Genomic DNA, 23,765 nt, shown 5'->3' with positions numbered 1-23,765 from the left:
TCCCAACTCTTTTTCCTCCAGCCACCCTTGGGATTGCAAAACATCAGACCATCTTGATTTTAGTACTAAGATGATACCAGAAATCCTCTTATTCTGGGGAACATTTCCTTAGACTCAACAAATTGGACCTGTTTTCCTGGCCTCACCAGTCAGAATACAAATTCACCTTCTGTCACTGGTATAAGGGAAGTGAAGCTTCACCCAGTCCAATGTCTATCAAACCGTTGATTGCAACTCATTACAGGATTGTGAAATACATTTAAAGTGTTGCAAATCAGCATGGAAAAAAATTATTTAAAAGATCAGACTAGATTAGAGCAAAAAAAAAAAAGAGCTACATCACAGGTAATATGGGTAAGTATTGTTTTGTTACAATTTCATTTTGGTTATTACACATACATATATAGAGTAAGTGTACCAAAAGTCCTAGTACAGTCTTATGCTTTAATAACTTTGGAAGTATAAATGCCACAGACTTACGAAGAACATCATTTAAAAGTTTAAACTTCTTTCACCTCGTTTCCATGAATTTTGAATAATAAATTATTATTTTAATGCCTGTCTCCGTCCATTGAAGATGATAAACATTTCCTGATACAAAATTACAAGGAAAAGTTGTTATTCAAAATTCACATAGGTGAAAGGAATCACATTCTCAAATGATGTTTTTTGTTAGTTTGTAGAATTCATACCTCTTAGGCGATTAAAGTGTAAAATTTTCCTTAAGGGAATTCCTTGGTGGTCCAGTGGTTAGGACTCAGCGTTTTCACTGCTGTGGCCAGGGTTCAATCCCTGGTCGGAGAACTAAGATTCCACACAACAAAGCTTTCCTGAGACTTCTGAGATACCCTGTCACATATACGAGGATAAAATGCCCCCCTTCCAACCTCTACCCATCCTCCCATCCCCTCCCCTCTCTTCCCACCACCTTCCCTAGGTCCAGTCAAAAACCAGTGATACAGTCTAATTCCTCCATTTTACATCCTAGTTTCCTCCAAGAAACCTTCCTAGGTCTCCTGCAGAATTTATATCTCTAGTCTTACCCCCCTTGCGTGTGTGCTAAGTCGCTCCAGTCCTGTCTGACTCTGTGCGACCCCATGGACTGTAGCCCGCCAGGCTCCTCTGCCCATGGAATTCTCCAGGCAAGAATACTGTAGTGAGTTGCTGTGTCCTCCTCCAGGGGATCTTCCCGACCCAGGGATTGAACCCGATTCTCTTATGTTTCACATCTTATGAACCCACGTTTCTCAGGTCTCCTGCATTGGCAGGTGGGTTCTTTACCACTAGTGCCATCTGGGAAGCCCCTCATCCCCTTAGCAAACTGTTTATACTTCTACTCTGATCTTTTCACAGTCTCTCCTCTCTCACACCTTTGTGAATTAGACCAGAGAGGGCACGTTGTTTTCAGCTTTTTGTCGCTTGCAAAGTTCTAGCACAAAGTTTACATGTAGCAGGTACTCCAAAAACTCGTTAGATGAGATGAGGCCAATGGGGTTAACATGACCCATTTAAAGCCACAAAGGTGAGCACTGGCTTCACTAAATGATGTTTTGAATGCGTTTGTGCATGTGAGTTACACGATAGTCTGTTGCTACACACCAATGAGCCACTTAGACTAGATCCATCTGAGTCCAGTACTCTTATTTGACAGCAAGGCCAGTTTGTCTAGGTGACTTCTCTCGTGTCGCACAGCTCATGGCTCCTGGGAGCAGATGCCCATCTCTCAACTCCCAGGCACTGTTCTGTTCCCACCGTTTTACCTTCCCCTTGGAGGTCACCTGGGGAGTTTGGGGACTAGGTATGGGTCTCCTGAGCCTGGAGCAGGGCTATTTTCCAGAAACTCCCTATTTCACTCATAGGCGCCCCGCTTCCAACCTCTACCCATCCCCCGCATCCCCTCCCCTCCCCTCCCACCACCTTCCCCAGGCTTGCCCTCCTCCAATTCTCACCTAGGACCACAAATGCTTTAAAGATGCCACAAAATTAGTTCCCAGGTAAAGTTTTGGCTTTAGTGAGAACCAGGGTCAGCTACTCGAACACGCCCTTCCTGGCCAGGTGGTCTATTTATAACAAAGTTTCTTCCTGTTTATCTAGGGAGCTGCTCACCTCCTAGAGACGTGGCAGCCAGGAAGTTAGCAGTGGCAACACCACCAACAGGGATGTTTGCTCAAGTTAGTCAGGCTATCGCTCAATTACAGGTTTCTTGAAAAGTGATGACTGTCACCACTCTCACTAGGAGCTAACACCACGGTGGGGAGGGGACAGGTCCATTTCAAGCTACTGGTTGTGGGGAGGGGGCCAAGAGGCTGTTTTGGACAAATGATTCTCCCTTTTTTCTCCCGGGCAGCACTTTCTCAGTTATCAAAACCAACCCAACCTGCATTTCACTTCCTCTGCTCTCATGCTGTGAACAAAGTAGCAAATTATCTCCTCCAAACCCCTCCTCCCACCTCTGACCTTTTTGATTACAGAATGCTGGTAGGTTTTCACTTTTCCCCATAATTACATCTTCAAAACACTTCAGCTTTCCCCCTCAACACTAGAGCTGCAGTATGTGGCTTTATTTTCCCAGAAAGACCCACTGAAAGTTATTTCAGTAGCAAGTCTTATCAAGTTTTCTCCTGGGCTGATGTAGGTTCATCTTTTATTTGCATAAAATTTTAAGCTTTAGTTGCCCAAACACAGATTTTTCTGTTGAAAAAAACCCAATTGAACTTGACTCACACTGTGTACCTAGAATAGGCTTGGCACATAGCAGGTGCTCAGCAAATGCTTCTTGATTTAGTCCAAGTTTGTAAAGTTATTGAAAAATCAAAATAATACGTGACCAAGCAGGAAGTTCACCAGCTCACAGGTTTTTGTTACTAGAGGATCTCCAGGTCCTGCCAGGTTGGGCAGGGATATGTAACCGTTTCAAAGTGAGCCTTGAGAGTCCTCAGAACCTAGGGATGAAGAAGAACTCTAGGTGGGCATGGGCTGGGATTCCCTAATCACTTAGGAACCCTGGTGACAATTAGGTTGGGTTTGAGAGAAAGCCAGGGTGGGGGGCGGGGGAGAAAAAAAATGTGAACTGATTCTTATCATCTATCAACTGGCAGGGGGAGAGAGATGGATGGGGGTGTTTAACAGAAGGAGTATTCCTGAAGGCTTGCACTCATCTTCAGATTGGGGGGCAGGTGATGCGAGAGGACAGAACTGAAGCTTTCCCTTCTCTCTTCAGTGTATGGTGCGCTCCTGGCTGTAGGACTTCTACCCAGGGCCACAGGATACTCGACGTGCCACACCCTGAACTCAGGGTCTGTGGCCTGCCCCCTAAGCTAGCCAGCCTTCCCAATTTCCCCATTGTGGCCAGTAGCGTCAAAACCCTGGCAACTACTCTTGCCCCTACTCTATTCCCAGGCATGGAGTTTCTAAATGGGTTTCAACGTCAGGTTCACTCCATGCATGCTCCTGAGTACTGCTGATTCATTCTCTGCCTCTTGGATCCTCCTCTTCTTCTGCCTTTTCAAAACCATTCTCTGAGACTGTGCTCTTATGACCCAATATCTGGAGGATCAGCAGAAGCTGCCTGACAGCTTCTTCTGCCTCAGGCCTCTCTCTCCTTTTCACAGTCTAGAAGGGCCATATTCATATTCCTTTTGCGCCATTTGACTGTAGCAGAAACATGGCCTTGGCAGTCTGCTTCCTGTTTGCTCCTCACCCTCATTGGCTGCCTTTTCCTCTACAAAGCATTTGCTTGTGTTCTTGCTAAGCAGATCAAATAGCCAACATCCACTGGATCATCGAAAAAGCAAGAGAGTTCCAGAAAAACATCTACTTCTGCTTTATTGACTATGCCTAAGCCTTTGACTGTGTGGATCACAGCAAACTGTGGAAAATTCTTAAAGAGATGGGAATACCAGACCACCTGACCTGCCTCCTGAGAAATCTGTATGCAGGTCAAGAAGAAACAGTTAGAACTGGACATGGAACAACAGACTGGTTCCAAATTGGGAAAGGGGTACATCAAGGTTGTATATTGTCACCCTGTTTATTTAACTTATATGCAGAATACATCATCCAAAATGTCAGGCTGGATGAAGCACAAGCTGGAATCAAGATTGCTGGGAGAAATATCAATAACCTTGATATGCAGATGACACCACCCTTATGGCAGAAATCGAAGAACTAAAGAGCCTCTTGATGAAAGTGAAAAATGAGACTGAAAATTTTGGCTTAAAGCTCAACATTCAGAAAACTAAGATCATGGGACCCAGTCTCATCACTTCATGGCAAATAGATGGGTAAACAATGGAAACAGTGAGAAACTTTATTTTCTTGGGCTCCAAAATCACTGCAGATGGTGACTGCAGCCATGAAATTAAAAGACGCTTGCTCCTTGGAAGAAAAGCTATGGCCAACCTAGACCACATATTAAAAAGCAGAGACATTACTTTGCCAACAAAGGTCCATCCATTCAAAGCTATGTTTTTTTCCAGTAGTCATGTGTGGATGTGAGAGTTGGACTATAAAGAAAGCTGAGTGCTGAAGAATTGATGCTTTTGAACTGTGGTGTTGGAGATGACTTTTGAGAGTCTCTTGGACTGCAAGGAGATCCAACCAGTCCATCCTAAAGGAAATCAGTCCTGAATATTCATTGGAAGGCCTGATGCTAAAGCTGAAACTCCAATACTTTGGCTACTTGATGCGAAGAACTGACTCACTGGAAAAGACCCTGATGCTGGGAAAGATTGAAGGCGGGAGGAGAAGGGAACAACAGAGAATGAGAAAGTTGGATGGCATCACCAACATGAGTTGAGTAAGCTCAACTCATGAGTTGAGTTTGAGTAAGCTCAGGGAGTTGGTGACGGACAGGGAAGTCTGATCCATGGGGTCTCAAAGAGTCAGACATGACTGAGTGACTGAACTGAACTGAACTGAAAGCAAATTATGTTTCTTTTCTCTAATTCTTACCTGAAACTCCCCTCTTCCAAGAAGCCTTCTCAGACTGAAGTGCATCTTAATGCCATTAGTATCGGGCATATTTGTTTCCAAGTTTCATGGCCCATCTTTCTTCATGTAGGACTTCCCCACTAGATTTTATGGGTGAGGGAGAACCAACAGGTCTAGACATTGGGCTGCCTAGGTTCCCTTTTCTTTCATCTTCTCAAATCTTTAAATCCTGGTCCCCAATCTTCTGCCTCTAGTATGCTTTTCCCAACTAGTTCACCTAACCTTCCTATTCCTGCAGCATCCCTCCATCCTGAGGTATCTGGTTGTTAATTCCACGCCCTGATCTGTCTGTTCCTTGTTTTCTGCTATCCGCAGAGCTGAGGGTGAGGATTGAGTTTCTTTCTTTCTTCAAATCTCTACCCAGGGCTGAGGACTAGGCGGTACAGGAGACCGGAGAATAACCTGACCTCCAAGGGCTTTCAGGTGCCATAAAAGAGTCTTGTAACAGTCCTTCTTCTCCCCAGACTGAGGCCATCCTTGTTCGCTGGGCAAGCCTTGTACACAGCACAATTACAGCTTTGAGCTCGACACAGAGACAGGCACTGCCCTGCACTTGACCTCTCATTCATTCAAACCCTCACTCTCATTCCCATCAAATGAGAAAGGGTATGTTGGGCTTTCCCAGAGAGAGACAGAGGGCTGTATGATGAGCCAAGTTCACCCAAATCTTTGGCACAGCCACTGGGTCCCTCCAGGACAGAGAAACCCACTTTGGACCTCAGCTTCACTTCTAGGGCTGGAGATGTCAGAACATGTCCATGAAGCCAGAGGAGGTTCAGGACAATATCAGAGCCTTTTAAAATATCACTGCTTACCATACCAAAGCAAGACATACTTGTCTTTTTCCATTTTACAAATAAGGAAACTGAAGCCCACGTAAGTCTAGTAACCTGACCAAGGACACACAGCTATGAAATGGCAGAAGCAGAATTTGCTCCCAAGCCCACTATCTTAACCATAGCACTATATTGCCTTGCACTTGGCTGGTGCTTGGAGCTTTGACAAAGTATTTGCATATACACCTTCTCATTTGTTCCCCACCCAGGGAGTGTTTATGTGATTTGGCCAAGGTTAGACAGCTAATTTAGTGACAGAGCTGAGCCAGTTCTCTGTCTCCATTATACCCACTGCCTTGGCCCTAGGGTTAGTTGTCCCTTTGATTTCTGATTTCTGTTCTAGCTAATGGCTATATGGGCTAAGCCCAAGGTCGTATCTCCTGTTCAGGTTTCTCCCAACTGAATTTGGGGCTGAGATGTTTCTGATCTCAGACAGTTTTTGACATGCCTCAGGGCTTCCCTTTTCAGGCCTGAGTTCATCCATGTGGTTAGGAGTCAGCTGTTCTGCTAACTATGGGCAGTCATTACCAAGGATGAAGGCTTTCCAGGCAGCCCAGTATTCTTCGTGGTTCCACCAGCTCTAGACTACCTTCCCATTGACAGGCCTGCTCTGCTAACTGCTCTGGTGCCCCTGAAAGTTGTTTTGTTACCTCTGGGTGCCTAAAGTGAATGGCATTATTAAGGAACAGGGTCAGGAAGTACCTGCAAGGATACTGGCTTCTGCTGGATAACTTGAACTAAAGTAAATTTCAAACCCCTCACCTTAGATTGCACTGTTGATCACATGCATTTGCCTGTCTCATCCTTTTCGCTCTTCCTGTAATGGGCAGAGAGACAGTTCATTCACGGAGAGAAAGGGGCGTGGGCAGTGTACACATATCTCTGGCAAAATGAGCACAAGCCCCAGGTTCTTTGGTGTGTCCAGAGTTGTTAACCTCCTGCAGTGTCTGCAAACTGCATTTGCAGGTCTGGCAGTACACTGAGAGTGCAGTGTTAGAACCCTCCTTGTGAATGTTGCAATGGGGTGGTTGGCTAATAGAGGGGTCTGTTTTATGCTGTGCTGGCAAATTGACACCTCACCATCCCCATACACATAGATGAGCCCTGTCCTAACCTCTGCAGAGGTCAGTGTCTGGAATGACAGCCTCTGGGGGCAAGTAACAAACTATTTCTCCTTTTGGTTGGCCTGGGGTTTGGAACAAGTGACAGGAAATCAGGAAGTCAGTGACAGTCACAGTCATGAACACCCATCAGACTCCCTGGCAACGAAACTGAGCACAGTCCCTGCCCCTTAAAGGCCCAAGTCTCCACAGGGAGGATGTCTGAGACCCTGCCCTCACCAGGGAGGTTCCTCTGGCCCGCTCACCCCTTCTGCTCAGGAGCCGCGCCGCCGGGGCAGGAGGGAACCTCTCTGAAAGGTTTTCTGCAGCTGAGCACAGGGGGTAGCCCAGCATGGGGGCACAGAAGGGATGCCAGGGCATGGGTGAAAGGCAGAGGTTGCAGAGTCCCGGAGGCAGTGCTGCTCGCACCTCTCCCACCCCACCCCTCCAGGACCCAGAGACCCCAGATTTTCTTTCAACCTTTAAGGAAGGCGTGAAGGGTAGGGAATCCTACTGAGGGAGGAGCTAGAGGCCACCACGACTGATGGCCCAGCCCGGCCCTGACCCTTCGTGTCACTGTCCGGGGTGGCGAGGAAGAAGAGGAGGAGTACAAGATCGGCGGATGGGGGAGTTGGATAGGGGACAAGGACTTGGGAGAAGCGAGCTCGACCGGCAGGAAGTCCCAAGAAGCAGGGGGGCTCTGGGTTCTAAGTCCAGAGAAGGGTGGCGGGCTGCTTCTGCCGCTTACCTGTGGTGCCCGAGCGGAGCCGCAGCCGCGCGGCCGTGCAGCTCACCGGTTTCCAGACGGGACGTCCTGGAGGGCGGGGCCGGGGCGGGCCCTGCACGGCCGCTGGGGCGCGTCCTCCCCGCCCCTCCCGGGTCAGGTGCCGGGGGCAGAGCTCCCCAGCGTTGCTCGGCGCCGCGGAACGCCGGTTTGCTGCGGGGCCGCCCCGGACGCATGCACCCCGCCCTCGCCGCCGCAGCTGGGAGCCCAGCTGCTGCGGCTTCTCCAGATCTCAGCAAGTTCCGGGGGCCAGTCTCCGCGGCCAGGCTGTCGGCGTCGATAAAGATTGGAGGGTGCTGGCCACCACAACGACGACAGGCGTGAGCCGCCGGCGTGTGCTTGGAACCGCAGCGTGCGGCGCGCGGGCTCAGTGGCCGTGTGGCCGCAGCGCTCAGAGCCTGGAGAAAGAGGCTCGGGAACAGAGAAACGCCGCCGGACAGAGAGGCGCCCCGGGGCTCCGTCCCAGGTTTGCTTCTCATCGGGAGAAGTGGTCTTGACCAAATGATTCCTCCCCTTCATCCAACAATAAGAGCAGGGAATTTGCTGTGTGCCACGAACAATGCTAAGGTCTTCATGTGCCAGGTCTCAGGTAAACACTAGCCCCAGCAAATAACTACGATTATTGTCCGGAATATACACGGAAGGCGGCTGACCACACTGCTGGAGAGTGCGGCTCAAAGTAGACCAGCGGCTTCAGCATCATCTGATAAACTGTTAGAAATGTAGATTCTCGGGTCCCACCTCAGACCTAAATAATATGAAACTTGGGGGATGGGGCCCAGTAATTTGTATCTTTATAAGCCCTCCAGGTAATTCTGGTGCATTCTCAACTTTGAGAATCACTGAGCGAGTAGTGTCAGGGCTGGAATTAAAATCCAAATAAGTAAGTTCAGTTCCTAAACCCACGCTCTGACTCATTACCACCCCCACCCTCAGGCTGCTCACTGGGGTTCTGTGATGTAATCTTTTGGGTCCTTGTCTCAGTAATAGAGAAGGACCACTCCAAATAGCTGATAATTTGGAAATGATCTATGGCAGAAAATTCAACCACCAATTCTGTTTTTCTTTTGTCTTGATGTTTAAATGAGTTTGTATTTCTAAGTTCATAAGACCCTGGGGGCAGGGGTGTGGGTGGGTAGATCTGAGCAAGAAAGCAGTTGTGACATGAACTGGAAGAGCAGGGGAAGCCACTGAGGATTAACAGTTGGATGAGAGAAGTAACCTTGTTTTCTAATCTGGAACCCCACAGTAGAACTGAGCTATTCAGAAGGAGGTTAGAGCTTCTCTAGTGATGGATTCTAGAGAGTGGAGGCCAGTGGAGCAGGGAGAAGACCTTGCCCCCCTACACTAGATCAGGAAGTAGGTGAAGGATGGATGTTACTAAAGGAGTAGAAAAGGGAGGTATACACTCAGTCTTGGCCTGCTCACCTGTCTCCTCCCCTAATACCAACCAAGTGGCTGAGTAACCCCTGCCCTCAATTCCCTTCTTTTTAGAAGAGAATTAGAGACTCTGGGGTTTAAAGGGACTTCCCAGGTGGCTCAATGGTGAAGAATCCATCATCTCAATGCAGGAGACATGGGTTCGATCCCTGGGTCGGGAAGATCCCCTGGAGGAGGAAATGACAACCCAGTCCAGTATTCTTGCTGGGATAATAACCCCATGGACAGAGGAGCCTGGTGGACTATTCTTCATGTGGTCACAAAGAGTCGGACATGACTGAGTATGCACACACGCTGGGGTTTAAATTTCTAAAGAGAGACTTTATACAGTGTTTGCGTTGATCATCTGTTTTGTTTGCTTTACAGACCCCCTGGGTTCATTCTAACCTCACTGCTCCAGCTGCCACCACTGTCACTTGCCTGATTCCACAGCTACCTTTCTCAGAATAAGGACATTTCTTGTTGAAGACTGTGGGATGCTGCCTCTCATTTCTCTTTCTGGATGCTCGACACTCCTGTGCAGGTCTGATCCTGTGGTCTTTGCTCTGCTCTTCCTCTGACTCTGCTCTGTAACCCTCGGGGGTTGAGTCTTATTCAGGACCCAACCTGACCTGAGGGTGATGGGCTAGACTGGACTTACCGCCTCAGTTCTCCCCCAGGACAGAGTCATGACCACTAACCCCATCCCAGAGTCCCTGAGAGGGTGCTGCCCAAGGAAGAAGCATCGGTCTGTGCTGTATGCTCCACATTCCGGAAGCAAATTTCTCTTCCAGTTTTACTTTAGCTGACTCTGATTTTAAACGTGACTTTGAGTCCTCAGAACAATGAGTTGCATGATTTGGAGGCATATGTAGTACACCGGATGTGTGACCCCACCCCTAATGTGTCATGCCCTGACTGAGCTGTTCTCTTCTCACAGGAAGGTGAGCCACACAGAATAGTAGTGACTGCCTGGCAGGCCACTTTAAAATAGTTTTCTGTAATTGAAGATGTTATAAAGCCACCTGGTTAAAAAAAATTCAAGCACTAGAGAAAAATAGACAGTGAAAGATTCGTTTCCTTCACTCCTCTCCAGAAATCATCTCTGCCTGCTCATGACGAAAACGTCCCATCATTGAGCTCTTCTGCAGAACAGGCCTGGATTTCCCACGCCTCAGGAAGCCTTGTGAATATCTTCTCTTTTTTTTTCTCTCTCAGATTCTTATTCTTTGGCCAATTTAGATTCTGTTTTGGGGTATTCTGGAGTTTTGCTTTTCACAGCAGTGTGCTTCAGGGGGTTCCCCCCAGCAGGGCAGGAAGCGTGGTGTGGTGCACAGTGACAGGAAGCCGGCAGACAAGAACAGCTCTGGGAGGCTATTGACTTCAGCCTTGGCCCCTAGCTAGTCTCTTGCACACGTGGTCCCTAGCGAGGGGATGCCCACTTCTGGGTGGGGCAGAATGAGGGAGACTTGCCCACAAGGAGGATGTGGTGCCGGGCCACCTGGGAGGGAAAGATTGTGGAGAAGCTGTCAGGAAACTGCCAGGGAGGCCAGGAGGGAGGGCAGACCACCCCTCCCCCACCCTCTGCAGGTACCGCAGTGGAAGGAACCTAACAGTCCCTTGAGCTTCTTCTGTCTCAGTTTCTTATCTGTAAGGACTAATGATGCCTTGGAGGTGGTTGTGCAGGTGGAGTAGATAACTGACGTGAAAATGAGATAGTTTGATTCTTCTGTTTACATCCATTTATCTCTTGTCTCTTCCTGTTTCCACTTCCTCTTTTTCATCTCATTCCCCTGGATATGAAGAGAAACCATCAGCAATGGAGAAACAGACATAGAGAACAGACCTATGGACATGGAAGGAGGAGAGGAGGGAGAAGGGGAGATGTATGGAGAGAGTAACAGAACTTTACAATACCGTGTGTAAAATAGGTAGCCAATGGGAATTTGCTGTATGACTCAGGGAACTCAAACAGGGGCTCTGTGACAGACTGAAGGGTCAGATGGGGAGGGAGATGGGAGAAAGGTCCGGGAGGGAGGGGACGTGGGTGTACTATGGCTGATTCTTATTGATGTATGACAGAAACCCACAAAATTCTGTAAAGCAATTATCTTTCAATTAAAAAAATTATATATATAAAAAAAGAATCCCCCTTCCAATGCAGGAGACCTGGGTTCCGTCCCTGGCTGGAGAACTAAGATGCCATCTGTGGCAGACCAAGACCATGAGCTGCAAGGAAAGATCCCAATTGTCACAACTAAGACCTGACACAGCCAATAAATAAATACTTAAAAGCAAGAAATGTTTTAGGAACCCAAACAGAGCTGTTCCAAGTTCTGCCATAATCACTCATGCATGACAGTTCACTCCTCTGTGGGCTTCAACTTCCTCATCTCTAAAAAGGTACAATATTAATTATGGTTGCATTGTTAGATTAAATAAGTAAAATGTTTAACCCAGTGCCCAGTATACAGTAAGCACTCAATAAACGTTAGAAAGCAAAGAGGATCTAAAGAGCCTCTTGATGAAGGTGAAAGAGGAGCGTGAAAAAGCTTGCTTAAAACTCAACACTCAAAAAACTAAGATCATGGCATCTGGTCCCATCACTCTCCTCTTTTACCCTCATCAAGAGGCTCTTTAGTTCCTCTTTATTTTCTGCCATTAAAGTGGTATCATCTGAATATAGGAGGTTATTGATATTTCCCCTGGCAATTTTAATTCCAGCTGGTGAGTCATCCAGCCCAGGATTTCACATGTTGTACTCTACATATAAGTTAAATAAGCAGGGTGGCAATATACAGCCTTGACGTACTCTTTCCCAATTTTGAACCAGTCCATTGTTCCATGTTTTGTTCTAACTGTTGCTTCTTGACCTGCATACAGATTTCTCAGGAGACAGGTAAGGTGATCTGGTATTCCCATATCTTTAAAAATTTTCCAAGTTTGTTGTGATCCACACAGTCAAAGGCTTTCATGTAGTAAATGAAGCAAGGTGGATGTTTTTCTGAAATTCTCTTGCTTTTTCGACGATCCAGTGGATGTTGGCAGTTTGATTTCTGGTTCCTCTGCCTTTTCTAAATCCAGCTTGTACATCTGAAAGTTCTTGGTTCACTTACTGTTGAAGTCTAGCTTAAGGGATTTTGAGCATTACCTTGCTAGCATGTGAAGTGAGTGCAATTGTATGGTATTTTGAACATTCTTTGGGATTGTAATGAAAACTGACCTTTTCTAGTCACTTCCATCACTTCCACTAGATTTATTCATAGTGATGCTTCGTAAGGCCCACTTGACTTCACACTCTAGGATGTCTGGCTCTAAGTAAGTGACTACACCATTGTGGTTATCTGGGTCATTAAGATCTTTTTTGTACAGTTCTGTGTATTCTTGCCACCTCTTCTTAATCTCTTCTGCTTCTGTTAGATCCTTATCGTTTCTGTCCTTTATTGTGCCCATCTTTGTATGAAAGGTTCCCTTGGTGTCTCTAATTTTCTTGAAGACATCTCTAGTCTTTCCCATTCCATTGTTTTCCTCTATTTCTTTGCATTGTTCACTTAAGAAGGCTTTCTTATCTCTCCTTGCTGTTCTTTGGAACTCTGCGTTCAAATAGGTATATCTTTTCCTTTCTTCTTTACCTTTTGCTTCTCTTCTTTTCTTAGCTATTTGTAAGGCTGCTTCAGACAACCATTTTGCCTTCTTGCATTTCTTTTTCTTTGGCATGGTTTTGGTCACTGCCTCTGCCTCCTGTACAATGTTATGAACCTCCATCCGTAGTTCTTCAGGCACTCTGTCTATCAGATCTAATCCCTTGAATCTATTTCTCACTTCCACTATATAATCATAAGGGATTTGATTTAGGTCATACCTGAATGGTTTAGTGGTTTCCCCTACTTTCTTCAATTTCAGTCTGAATTTTGCAATAAGGAGCTCATGATCTGAACCACAGTCAGGTCCCAGACTTGTTTTTGCTGACTGTATAGAGCTTCTCCATTTTTGGCTGCAAAGAATATCATCAGTCTGATTTTGGTATTGACCATCAGGTGATGTGCATGTGTAGAGTCATCTCTTGTGTTGTTGGAAGAGGGTTTTGCTATGACCAGTGCGTTCTCTTGGTATATACAATGTATTATTTAAAACATCAAGGCACTTACATGGTGATGAAGTGGCTAAGACTCAGTCCTCCCAATGCAGGGTGCCTGGGTTCAAACCCAGGTCAGGGAACTAGATCCCACATTCTGCAACTAAAGACTTCTCATGCCTCAACAAAGATGGAAGATCCCACGTGCTGCAACTGAGACCCAGTGCAGTTGAAATAAATAAATAAATAAATTTTTTTAAGTAAAAAAAGAATCAAAATTAATCAAAAAATATCTATGATGAACAAAATACGAACAATTTAAAATAAAGAGTAGTGCTCTGCTGAGCCACGTTGGAGCCTGAGGTAAAAGAAGAAAATGCGCACATTCTATATCCATGGGCTTTTTTTCCTATTAATTTTTTTTGGTTGCACCATTAGGCTTGTGAGATCTTAGTTCCCTGACCAGGGATCAAACCTGGGTCCTTAGCAGTGAGAGTGCCGAGTCCTAACCACTGGGCTGCTACGTAATTCCCTATCCATGCTTGTCTGTATTTTAAAAATGGTTATTTTTTATAGCATGTTAAATTAACTGAAAAAATATTGAAAAGAATGAAAGGTATATTAAAATTCACAATATTATTTTAGTATTAAATATTTTCTTTATACCAACACAGAATTTGCTATGATTTTACTTCAGTTCAGTTCAGTCGCTCAGGCGTGTCCCACTCTTTGCGACCCCATGGACTGCAGCACGCCAGGTTTCCTGGTCCATCGCCAACTCCCGGAGCTTGCTCAAACTCCTGTCCATTGAGTTGGTGATGCTGATTTTACTTCAGCTTAAGTTAATTAAAATGTATTTAAGATCATCACTTGACCAAGAGAAATTGTTAAACATGGCAGTCTCAACTGAAAATGAAGCAAGTAAGTGAAGAATTAAATTTGGAAAGTATCATTGATGAGTCTGCTTGCATTAAAGCCAATTTCCTTTCTCCTCAGGCTCCAGTATGGCTCAGCATGGCACTGCTCCAGGGTCTGGATGAAGAACCTGAAGAGAATAGAAGAGGGAACAAGAAAAAGGAGGAGGGTTAGAAGAGTGAGAGGGTGAGTAACATTTATTTATTGTTTTTCTAATTGCCAAATATCCTATTTATAAAAAGCACAGAAAATCACAAGAAAATAAACTGCCCATTATTTGACACCTAGAGATAACCACTGTTATTAACTTGGTATAATATGTTCTATTTTTCTCTATGCAAATATAATCATACACATATATGTATTTTATCAACTCTAAGAAGCATTTTTTTCACCCTTTGGCATTTTTGAGATCAAGATGTATCTTCATGGTGTCATAATTTAATTAGCAGTGTTATTCCAGTTACTGGTCTATAAAATAATGATTTGTCTTACACTTTGTGTAGATGACTATATACATAGTCATGAAATTATATATACATACAGGTGAAATTATTTATGTATGTAATTACATATATATGTTTGTTGCTGCTGCTGCTGCTAAGTCGCTTCAGTTGTGCCCGACTCTGTGCGACCCCATAGACGGCAGCCCACCAGGCTCCCCTGTCCCTGGGATTCTCCAGGCAAGAACACTGGAGTGGGTTGCCGTTTCCTTCTCCAATGCATGAAAGGGAAAAGTGAAAGTGAAGTCGCTCAGTCATGTCCAACTCTTCGCGACCCCATGGACTGTAGCCTACCAGGCTCCTCCGTCCATGGGATTGTCCAGGCAAGAGTACTGGAGTGGCGTGCCATTGCCTTCTCCGATATGTGTTTGTATATTATATTATATGTTATATGTATATTACAAAACTGGGATCATATTGAATATACTACTTTGTAACCTAATTTTTTCATTTACTATATTATGAATCTAGGTGAAGAAATAATCTCACACAAGATCATTAATTACTGTATAGTGCTCTCTTACATCAGTCAGTCAGTTCAATCACTTGGTCCTGTCTGACTCTTTGCAGCCCCATAGACTGCAGCACACCAGGCTTCCCTGTCCATCACCAGCTCCCGGAGCCTGCTCAAACTCATGTCCATCAAGTCGGTGATGCCATCCAACCATCTAATCCTCTGTTGTCCCCTTCTCCTTCCACCTTCAATCTTTTCAAGCATCAGGGTCTTTTCCAGTGAGTCAGTTCTTCGCATCAGGTGGCCAAATTATTGGAGTTTCAGCTTCAGCTTCAGTGTCTCCAATGAATATTTAGGACTGATTTCCTTTAGAATTGACTGGTTTCATCTCCTTGTAGTCTAAAGGACTCTCAAGAATCTTCTCCAACACCACAGTTCAAAAGCATCAATTCTTTGACACTCAGCTTTCTTTACGGTCCAACTCTCAAATCCATAAATGGCTACTGGAAAAACCATAGCTTTGACTATATGGACCTTTGTTGGCAAATAATGTCTCTGCTCTTTAGTACACTGTCTAGTTTTGTCATAGCTTTTCTTCTAAGGAGCAAGCATCTTTTAATTTCATGTCTGCATTTCAGGTGTCACTAACATCTTCTCTTGTTGTTTAATCTCTAAGTCATGTCCAATTCTGTGCAACTGTAGCCCACCAGGCTTCTTTGTCTGTGGGATTTCCCAGGCAACAATACTGGAATGAGTTGCCGTTTCCTTCTCCAGGGGATCTTCTTGACCCAGGGATCAAACTGAAGTCTCCTGCATTGGCAGATGGATTCTTTACCACTGAGCCACCACTGGGAAAAACATCTCTAGTGATGTTCAGTTAAATGACTTTAATGAAAGCAGATGACCCTCCACGATGTGAGTGGGCTGCATCCAGTCACTCGCAGGCCTTAAGAGCACAGCCCGAGGTTTCCCTGGAAGAATCAGTTCTGCCTCAAAACTTCAGCATCGAAGTTCCACCTGAGTTTGCAGCCTGCTGGCCTGCCCTACAGATTTCAGACATGCCGGCCTTCAGAGTCATGTGACCCAGTTCTTTAAAATGAATCTCTCTCTGTGCATGTCTGGTTCTGTTTCTCTAGAAAACCCTGACCTAGTCCAGCAGCCAAGTATGAGATAAGACTGTGGACATGGGATGAGTACTCATGGTGGAGACTTGATAAGAAAATACAGTTCATCACAAGTTTAGGCCCAGCTTGTCCAGCCCCATTTGCTGCAGAAAATGCTGGCATCTTTATCCTTCGTGAAGACAGGTATAATGTATCACAGGAAGCAGCCTCCCTTCTCCAGGAAGGAGTAGGAATCTCCTTATTGGTGTCTTCTGGAGTGGGTGCTGTCAGTGCTATCCCCATTTTCACGTGAGCAGTTTATAAACACAGCAGATCCCTAGATCACAGTGACCCCTGGGTCTGAGCACTTTGCCATGGCTTTCTGCGATTCTCTCCATTTATTCAGGTCCTTGTTTTATAGTCCTCAGAAAAGTTTTCTGATTTTCTCCCTCCCCTTCCCTCCAACCTGCACAGTTCTTGTTAAAACTATTCCTTGGTGGTTTTTTTTTTTTTTTTTTGGTTGCTGTTGTAAATATTATCTACACTAAGTGACTCTTGGTCCATCTTTTCTTTTTCCTTTTCTTTTTGGCCATGCTGCATGGCTTTTGGGATCTTAGTTCCCTGACCAGGGATTGAACCCAGGCCCTCAGCAGTGAAATTGTTGGGTCCTAACCATTGGACCACAGGGAACTCCCCCATTTTTCTATAACTGAAGCCTCATTATGTCATACAGTGAATAAAGTTTCTTCCCCTGGGAAACACAAAGGGTTGGCACACTATGACTAAGGACACTTCTACTTAAATCACACATGATTTTCTTCTCAAAAGCACTGGAGATGCCCAAAATCTGTGTGTACCTTTTGCAAAAGAGAAATTTAGTAATTGTGGAGAATTGAACATCTAAATGCTTGCAAGATTTTGCTATGAGAACTCTTTCTGCCACACATTATATCTTATTATTTAATAGTTCTTTTTCTTAAAATAGAAAGAGGGGCTTCCCTGGTGGTCCAGTGACTAAGAATCTGCCTTGCAATGCAGGTGACATGAATTCAATACCTAGTCCAGGGAAGATCCCACATGTGGCAGACTAAACCCATGCACCACAACTACTGAAGCCTACACATCTAGAGCCTGTGCTCCAAAATGAGAAACTGCTACAACAGGAAGCCTGCACACTGCAACTAGAGAGGAGCCCCCGCTCGCCACAGCTAGAGAAAAGGCTGCGTGCAGAACGAAGACCAAGCACAGCCAAAAATAAAATAACATATAAACAAATAGAAAGAGATATGTACATCGAACCTTCTGAAACTGAAGTAATTAGATCTCAACCTGAAAAAATATAGCAATAAACTCTCCACCAGAGCAAATTCTCCCCCAGTTCAGTTCAGTCGCTCAGATGTGTCTGACTCTTTGCGACCCCATGGACTGCAGCACACCAGACTTCCCTGTCCATCACCAACTCTCAGAGCTTGCTCAAACTCATATCCATCGAGTCAGTGATGCCATCCAACCATCTTATCCTCTGTCGTCCCCTTCTCCTCCCAGCTTCAGTCTTTCCCAGCATCAGGGTCTTCTCCAATGAGTCAGTTCTTTGCATTAGGTGGCTCAAGTATTGGAGTTTCAGCTTCAGTCCTTCCAATGAATATTCAGGACTGATTTCCTTTAGGACTGACTGGTTGGATCTTCTTGCAGTCCAAGGGACTCTCAGGAGTCTTCTCCAACACCACAGTTCAAAAGCATCAATTCTTTGGCGCTCAACTTTCTTTATAGTCCAACTCTCACATCCATACATGACTACTGGAAAAAACATAGCTTTGACTAGATGGACCTTTGTTGACATAGTAATGTCTCTGCTTTTTAATATGCTGTCAGAACATATTAAAGCTATGACAGGTCATAGCTTTTCTTCCAAGGAGCAAGTCTCTTTTACTTTCATGGCTGCAGTCATCATCTGCAGTGATTTTGGAGTCCAAGAAAATCAAGTCTCTCACTGTTTCCATTGTTTCTCCACCTGTTATTTATCCCTAAAAAATAGAGGAGGTTCCTATCTTCTAAGACATTTGAGGAAACAGTAGATTTCGTTAGAAAGGGTTGAAATCTATCAGATAGCACTGGAATATTGTTTAATATTGTTTCATGTAGAAAGTAAGGGAGAAGTGATAGAATAACTCAATGGTATTTCTTAATGTTCAGATTTTTTTAATGTCGTCTTAGTGTCCTGAAGTTTTTGCCCCTCTGCTTATTAATTCACATGGAAACTTATTTATTTTCTGTAGCTAACATGCATGTTACCTATTGGCACAACGATCAAAAGTTCACAAATATAGTGAACTACTCCTATTCCTGGTCACCTAGTTTTCCTCCCAGGAGCAGCCACTGTTACTAGCTTCTTTTGATTTCTTTCTAGAAACCTGGCACAGAGAAGGAGTCATCCTGATTTTAGCAAGTACCATAAATAGTAACTTTTTCATTCTATTATCTGAAGAGGTTAAAGTTATTTTAAGAGCAATCAACTTGTTGAGCTTTCTCTGTGGTTCTGATAGATTTCCAGTGGACTCTCTTGGGTTTTCTAGGTAGATAGAATATCAACAGCATAGGATTTTTGCAAAGTGAAAACAGTTTTGGAGTGAGACCTTGGATTGAATCTTGGCTCTGTTTGATTTAAATCCAGCCTTTAAAAAATGTTGGCACTCTGCAGAGGCAGCTCCTAAGTACAGAGTGGGCCTTCCCTCCAGGTGCGGTGAGTAGAGTGGGCAGAGGCCACACCCTGCCAAGTACTGCTCCTCTGCCCTCTCCTGGGTTTGTTTTACCTGAATCTGCAGATACATCTGGAGGGCTTTGGTCTCAGGGATTTCTAAACACTCAGCCATCAGAAGAGACTAAAGAGGAATCATCTTTTCTTTCTCCCTACTTTGCTGAGAGCAGATTAAAATAGATTTTACTGTTTGAAATCATGGATTTGTAGTTTTTAAAGAGCTGCTGATTATCAGCAAAGTCTACAACCCCACCCCACCTGCAATGTACCAGTGGGAAAAAACAGTCCAGTGCAGTGGGAATGTGTAAATGTTTTCTCACACATGGGACCTACTGCCAGACAGGAAGAGGGTGGTATTTGGTAAGGAGTAATACTAAGAAACACCTATAGTTGGTGAGGAAAAAACCCACATTCTTACTTACTCATAGAATTTTATCAATTTGAAGGGATGCCCCAGAACATCTCTGATCCCTTTTTGTATTCCATGGAAAAGATGAATGGGGAGGTGGATTATCTAGTTTATTTACATCACATAATTTTTTCAGCAGGACCTTCGAGGAGCCTGAATGTGCTCCTTTATATCTTACACAACTAGGAAAAGACAGACCTGAGTGCGTGCCTTGATTGAAGTGCAGTCCTCCAGACTGCAGTAAGATGGGGCAGCATTCTATTGTCCTAACAAGGGGTGAGCTCAAACTTTGAAAGGATATTGGCTCTGCTTTTTATCAGCTTTCCAGGTGACTCGGTGGTAAAGACTCTGCCTGCCAATGTAGGAGACCCTGGAGATGTAGTAGACTCTGGGTTGGGAAGATGCCCTCGAGGAGAAAATGGCAACTCACTCCAGTATTCTTGCCCGGGAAGTCCCATGGACTGAAGGGCCTGGTAGGCTCCATGCATGGACATGACTGAGCAGATGAGCATATACATGCACACATTCATTATCAAGACTTACAATCTCCTGGGGTTCAGCTGTTACAGGAGGTTTATGGAAAATCGTTCCAGGCTTGCCGAACTACCGAGTGACTTAGCAGGTACAAAACAAGGATGCCTCAAGAATAGAAAGAGGAGAAGCCCCACCGGAGCACTCTAGACACACTTTTAGGACCCTGATGGGCTCTGTAAAGTGTTATCCTGCCCTGGCTTTAGTACCTTGAGGAGCCCACAGGTACTAAATTTGAAGGCTATAGTAGTCAGGGTATTTGACCTCCTGGCATTTTCCATCTCTTGGCCATTAGTTAAGTTCAATATGGTGATTTCCTTGCCAGTGATGGGCAAATAAAGGTGTTTGCTGGGGGCCTCCAAGAGAGCTTTCATTCCTTTGAAAGAATAAGACACCCCCTCGAAAGCCTATCTGAGAACAAAGCACACAGTGACAGGGTGGAGCAGAATTTGGACAACAGAACCTGGGCCACCACCGACACTGTTGAGCTAGAGCTTATATTGCTCATGGGGTCCTTCCCACCCTGGCATCTGTTATGTGAGATAGCTCAGTGGACTGTTCTGGAGCCAAGGGGAAAGTGTGGGGAACCAGTCCAAAGGGATCCAGACCTCCTCTTAAGGGCATTCAGATTTTGCTTTGAGTGTAGAAAAAGTAGAATTTTCTGCAGAACCTGGAAAGCAACAGTGAAAACAATCCTACCTGGGGAGTCAGAGAACGTCAAGAGCCAATCTGATCCTCATCTTTTAACTCCCATGGTTGAGAAATTTATGTCTGAATGGGAGCCTTAGCCTGCTGCCCCATGAGCAGCTCCTCTGAGACCTCACAGAGGAAAACCCTGGATCTGGGGCTCATGCACTTCTTGCCTTTGGGACCGGAGAGTAGGAGTCCAGGGAATGTTCTGGAGGTGCCGGGTCACCTCACCCGTTCTTCACATGGTTACCCCACAACCAGACGCTATGAGGATGGCACATTTCAGCCTATGGCCTGGGAGGCCCTGATAGAACGCCCCATAATCAAAGGAGAGGCTTGGAGAGTAACGGCAGAGGGTCCCTCAGTTGGCTGCTGGTCTGTAATCATAGGCAAATTGTTCAACCTCGGTTTTCTTTCTCTGTTTTTTCTGGCCATGACTTACTGCTTGTGGGATCTTAGTTCCCCAACCAGGGATCGAACCTGTGCCCCCTGCAGTGGAAGCACAGAGTCCTAAACACTGGACTGCCAGGGAAGTCCCTCAGTTTTCTCATTTTAAAAAGAAGATATTGGAGTGAGTCTGTTGTGGAGTTTGATGAGATAAAGTATGTAAATCATTCACACTCAGAATATAATATTAATAAATGACTTTCCTGATGGGCTTCTTGGATGGCGCTATAGGTAAAGAACCCGCCTGCCAATACAGGAGACATAAGAAATGCAGGTTCCATCCCTGGGTTGGGAAGCTCCCATGGAGGAGAGCATGGCAACCCGTTCCAGTATTCTTGCCTGGAGAATCCCATGGACAGAGGAACCTGGTGGGCTACAGTCCATGGGGTCGCAAAGAGTCAGACACGACTGAAGCGACTTCACACACACGTACAAATGGCTTTAACTCCTCTGGAAGCTTTGCTTAGTCGTTTTCAGCCTTTGGTCAGGGGCCTCACTGCTGGTTGGTGGGCTTGGGTGACTGATGTTTGGTCTGGGTTTCAAGGCTGGGCAAGAATGACTCCTTGGCTCCTGCTCAAAGTTCTTTCATTTTGGTTTGGTCCTCGAGCAGCTGCAAGCAGTGCAAGGGATAGAAATGAGAAAAGGACACATTCAGGTGGCTGGTTGCTGCTCACGTGTCTTCCTGTGTTAGTTCCCAGCGTTTGGTGATGTTGGCAGCTTTGGGGAGAAGGAAGTGTGCTGGCAAGGAGGACTGCGGAATTGCAGGTTGGCTGCCTCTAACTCCAGCTGTGTCACACCCAGAAACAATAAAAATACTGCATGAGACACTCATTCTGTTACTCAAGCCAGGTGTCCGGATCTAAAGTCCACGCCTTGAAATTCTCCCTGGATCAGGCTTGGGAAAGTCTGTCTCCCCTTATCTGTCCACGAGCTGCAGGCAGGCGATTGTGTGTGTTAGTCGTTTCAGTCGTGTCCGACTCTTTGTGACCCCATGGACTGTAGTCTGCCAGGCTCCTCTGTTCATGGGATTCTCCAGGCAAGGATACTGGAGTGGGTTGTTATTTCCTTCTCCAAGGGATCTTCCCAAACCAGGGATCGAACCTGGGTCTCCTGTATTGCAGGCAGATTCTTTACTGTCTGAGCAAGTGGTTGTTAGCCTATAAGAGCCTGATGAGTTGTGAGCAGGTCCCCCTTGGCTCGGGGTAGATGCAGACCTGTGTCAGGGCCCGACTTGGCCAGCTAAGGTTGAGCAGGGCACAAGCTGCACAGCCAGCCGGGCAGCCATGGGGCTCCTGCCTCTGTCCAGAGCCTGCCTCAGTGATCGCTCCTAGAGGCAGGTGGAGGGACTTCACTGTGGATGAAGCCAGACTCAGGCAAACTCTAAATCTCCCCCGTAGCAGCCGTTGCTGGGTCCAAGAGTAGACCCAGCTCTGACATCGGGAGCAGCATGGAGGAACCTGACGACCACCTCGGACTGGGGCTACCTGCTGAACATGCACTTGTCAGTCTGTGAGGCTGACTCCTGACCAAATGCAGGGGAGGCTGGGGAGCCTGACTATGGACGGGGACAGATGGTGATTGGGACAGGGCCGGTCAAGCGGAAAGGACTGGCTTTCTTCTTTGTCTAGCATGTCTTCAGGGGACCACCTTTGGTTCTTAGTCCCATGGAGTTCAGATGAGGCCCACCTCACTCCCCAGCATCAAAGGTGGACCTATGATGTGCATATTTATGTATATGTATGTCATACCCATGTGCAAAGATCCTCTGGCCACTGTGATTGGTTTAGGGTTCAGCACATTACCCAAGCCAGGCTACCCAGATCCTTCCCTGATATATTTCCTGGAACCAGCAAAAAAGATAGGGCAGAGATGGGCTGCCCCAGCTCCACACTTCTGATCCCCCACCCCACATGATCACTGATGGAATCATTAGTTGGGAAGTTGATGTAAGTTCAGAGCAGCTAGTGGCCATTTTTGCTGTTACACGAGGATGGACAGGCGAAATGAACATGAAGCCAACACTCAGAAAGCAGGCAGTGAAAGTAAAGCACGGAGGAAACAGTTTATTCCTAGATTTCTTCCTACTTCCACGTTTTTCCCCCTTTTCTTCTCTGTTTTTCCTTTGCTTTCTTTCCCTCCATCCCTCTCTTCCTTCCTTCCTACTTTTCTTCCTTCTTTCTTATTTTGGTTGAAAAATGTATTTTAAAAAAACAATGTTATTTATTTATTTTTGGCTGTGCTAAGTCTTCGTTGCTGCACAGGCTTGTCTCTAGTTGTAGAGAGCTGAGGCTACTCCCTAGTTGCAGTGCGTGGGCTTCTCATTGCAGTGGCTTCTCTTGTTGTGGAGCTCAGGCTCTAGGGTGCTTGGGCTTCAGTAGTTGCAGCTTGTGGGCTCAGTATTTGCGGCTCCCGGGCTCTAGAGCACAGGCTCAAAAGTTGCGGTGCACGGGCATAGTTGCTCTGCTGGATGTGGGATCCTCCCGAATCAGGGACTGACACCATGTCTCCTGCATTGGCAGGTGGATTCTTTACTGCTGAGCCCCAGGGAAGCCCTGGTTGAAAATTCTTTGAGTATGTTTTTGTTACTTGCAACCCAAAGAATCTGACCAATAAGCCATATGACATACTAAATTAACTTACTGCTATAGGGGAGCAGTAAAAGGGCTGTCTGTGTTTGTTTAAATGCAGGCCTGGCAGAGAGAACTTCTAAGAACAACTTAGGAGATGACACTTTTGATTCTCCAAAGAGCAG

At 45.8% G+C, this 23,765-nt stretch overlaps 2 protein-coding genes across 3 annotated transcripts in view; one reads left to right on the top strand and one right to left on the bottom strand.

Annotated features, from left to right (window-relative positions):
* GALNT6 (polypeptide N-acetylgalactosaminyltransferase 6) overlaps window positions 1-7,744 on the bottom strand; it is a 39,421-nt gene extending 31,677 nt beyond the window's left edge. The window contains exons 1-2 of one of the 2 annotated variants that reach the window (XM_081592353.1): window positions 7,677-7,744; window positions 6,591-6,645 (exon numbers count right to left, since the gene is read on the bottom strand). The gene's annotated coding sequence lies outside the window, so the exon portion shown is untranslated. The remainder of the gene's footprint in view (window positions 1-6,590; window positions 6,646-7,676) is intronic. The other variant, XM_081592352.1, reaches the window with a different exon arrangement.
* On the top strand, window positions 351-22,539 carry LOC145545648 (uncharacterized). The gene is made up of 5 exons (XM_081590490.1): window positions 351-354; window positions 5,308-5,315; window positions 7,691-8,178; window positions 14,203-14,307; window positions 22,431-22,539. The coding sequence occupies exons 1-5, from the start codon at window positions 351-353 to the stop codon at window positions 22,537-22,539; spliced, it is 714 nt and encodes a 237-aa protein (XP_081446616.1).
* The last annotated feature ends 1,226 nt before the right edge of the window (window positions 22,540-23,765 follow it).

The sequence above is a fragment of the Giraffa tippelskirchi genome, chromosome 4 (genome assembly GCF_054371585.1).
Source record: "Giraffa tippelskirchi isolate mGirTip1 chromosome 4, T2T-mGirTip1v1.2.pri, whole genome shotgun sequence".
NCBI classification, from domain to species: Eukaryota; Metazoa; Chordata; class Mammalia; order Artiodactyla; family Giraffidae; genus Giraffa; species Giraffa tippelskirchi.
This window is presented reverse-complemented; position numbering and strand designations above follow the sequence as displayed.

Bases quoted from the DNA above. Each gene is read 5' to 3' on its own strand.
- LOC145545648 (XM_081590490.1), top strand. The intron at 8,179-14,202 runs GTTTGCTTCTCA...CTTTCTCCTCAG, and splicing joins GCCCCGGGGCTCCGTCCCAG to GCTCCAGTATGGCTCAGCAT. The intron at 14,308-22,430 runs GTGAGTAACATT...GCTGGGTCCAAG, and splicing joins AGGGTTAGAAGAGTGAGAGG to AGTAGACCCAGCTCTGACAT.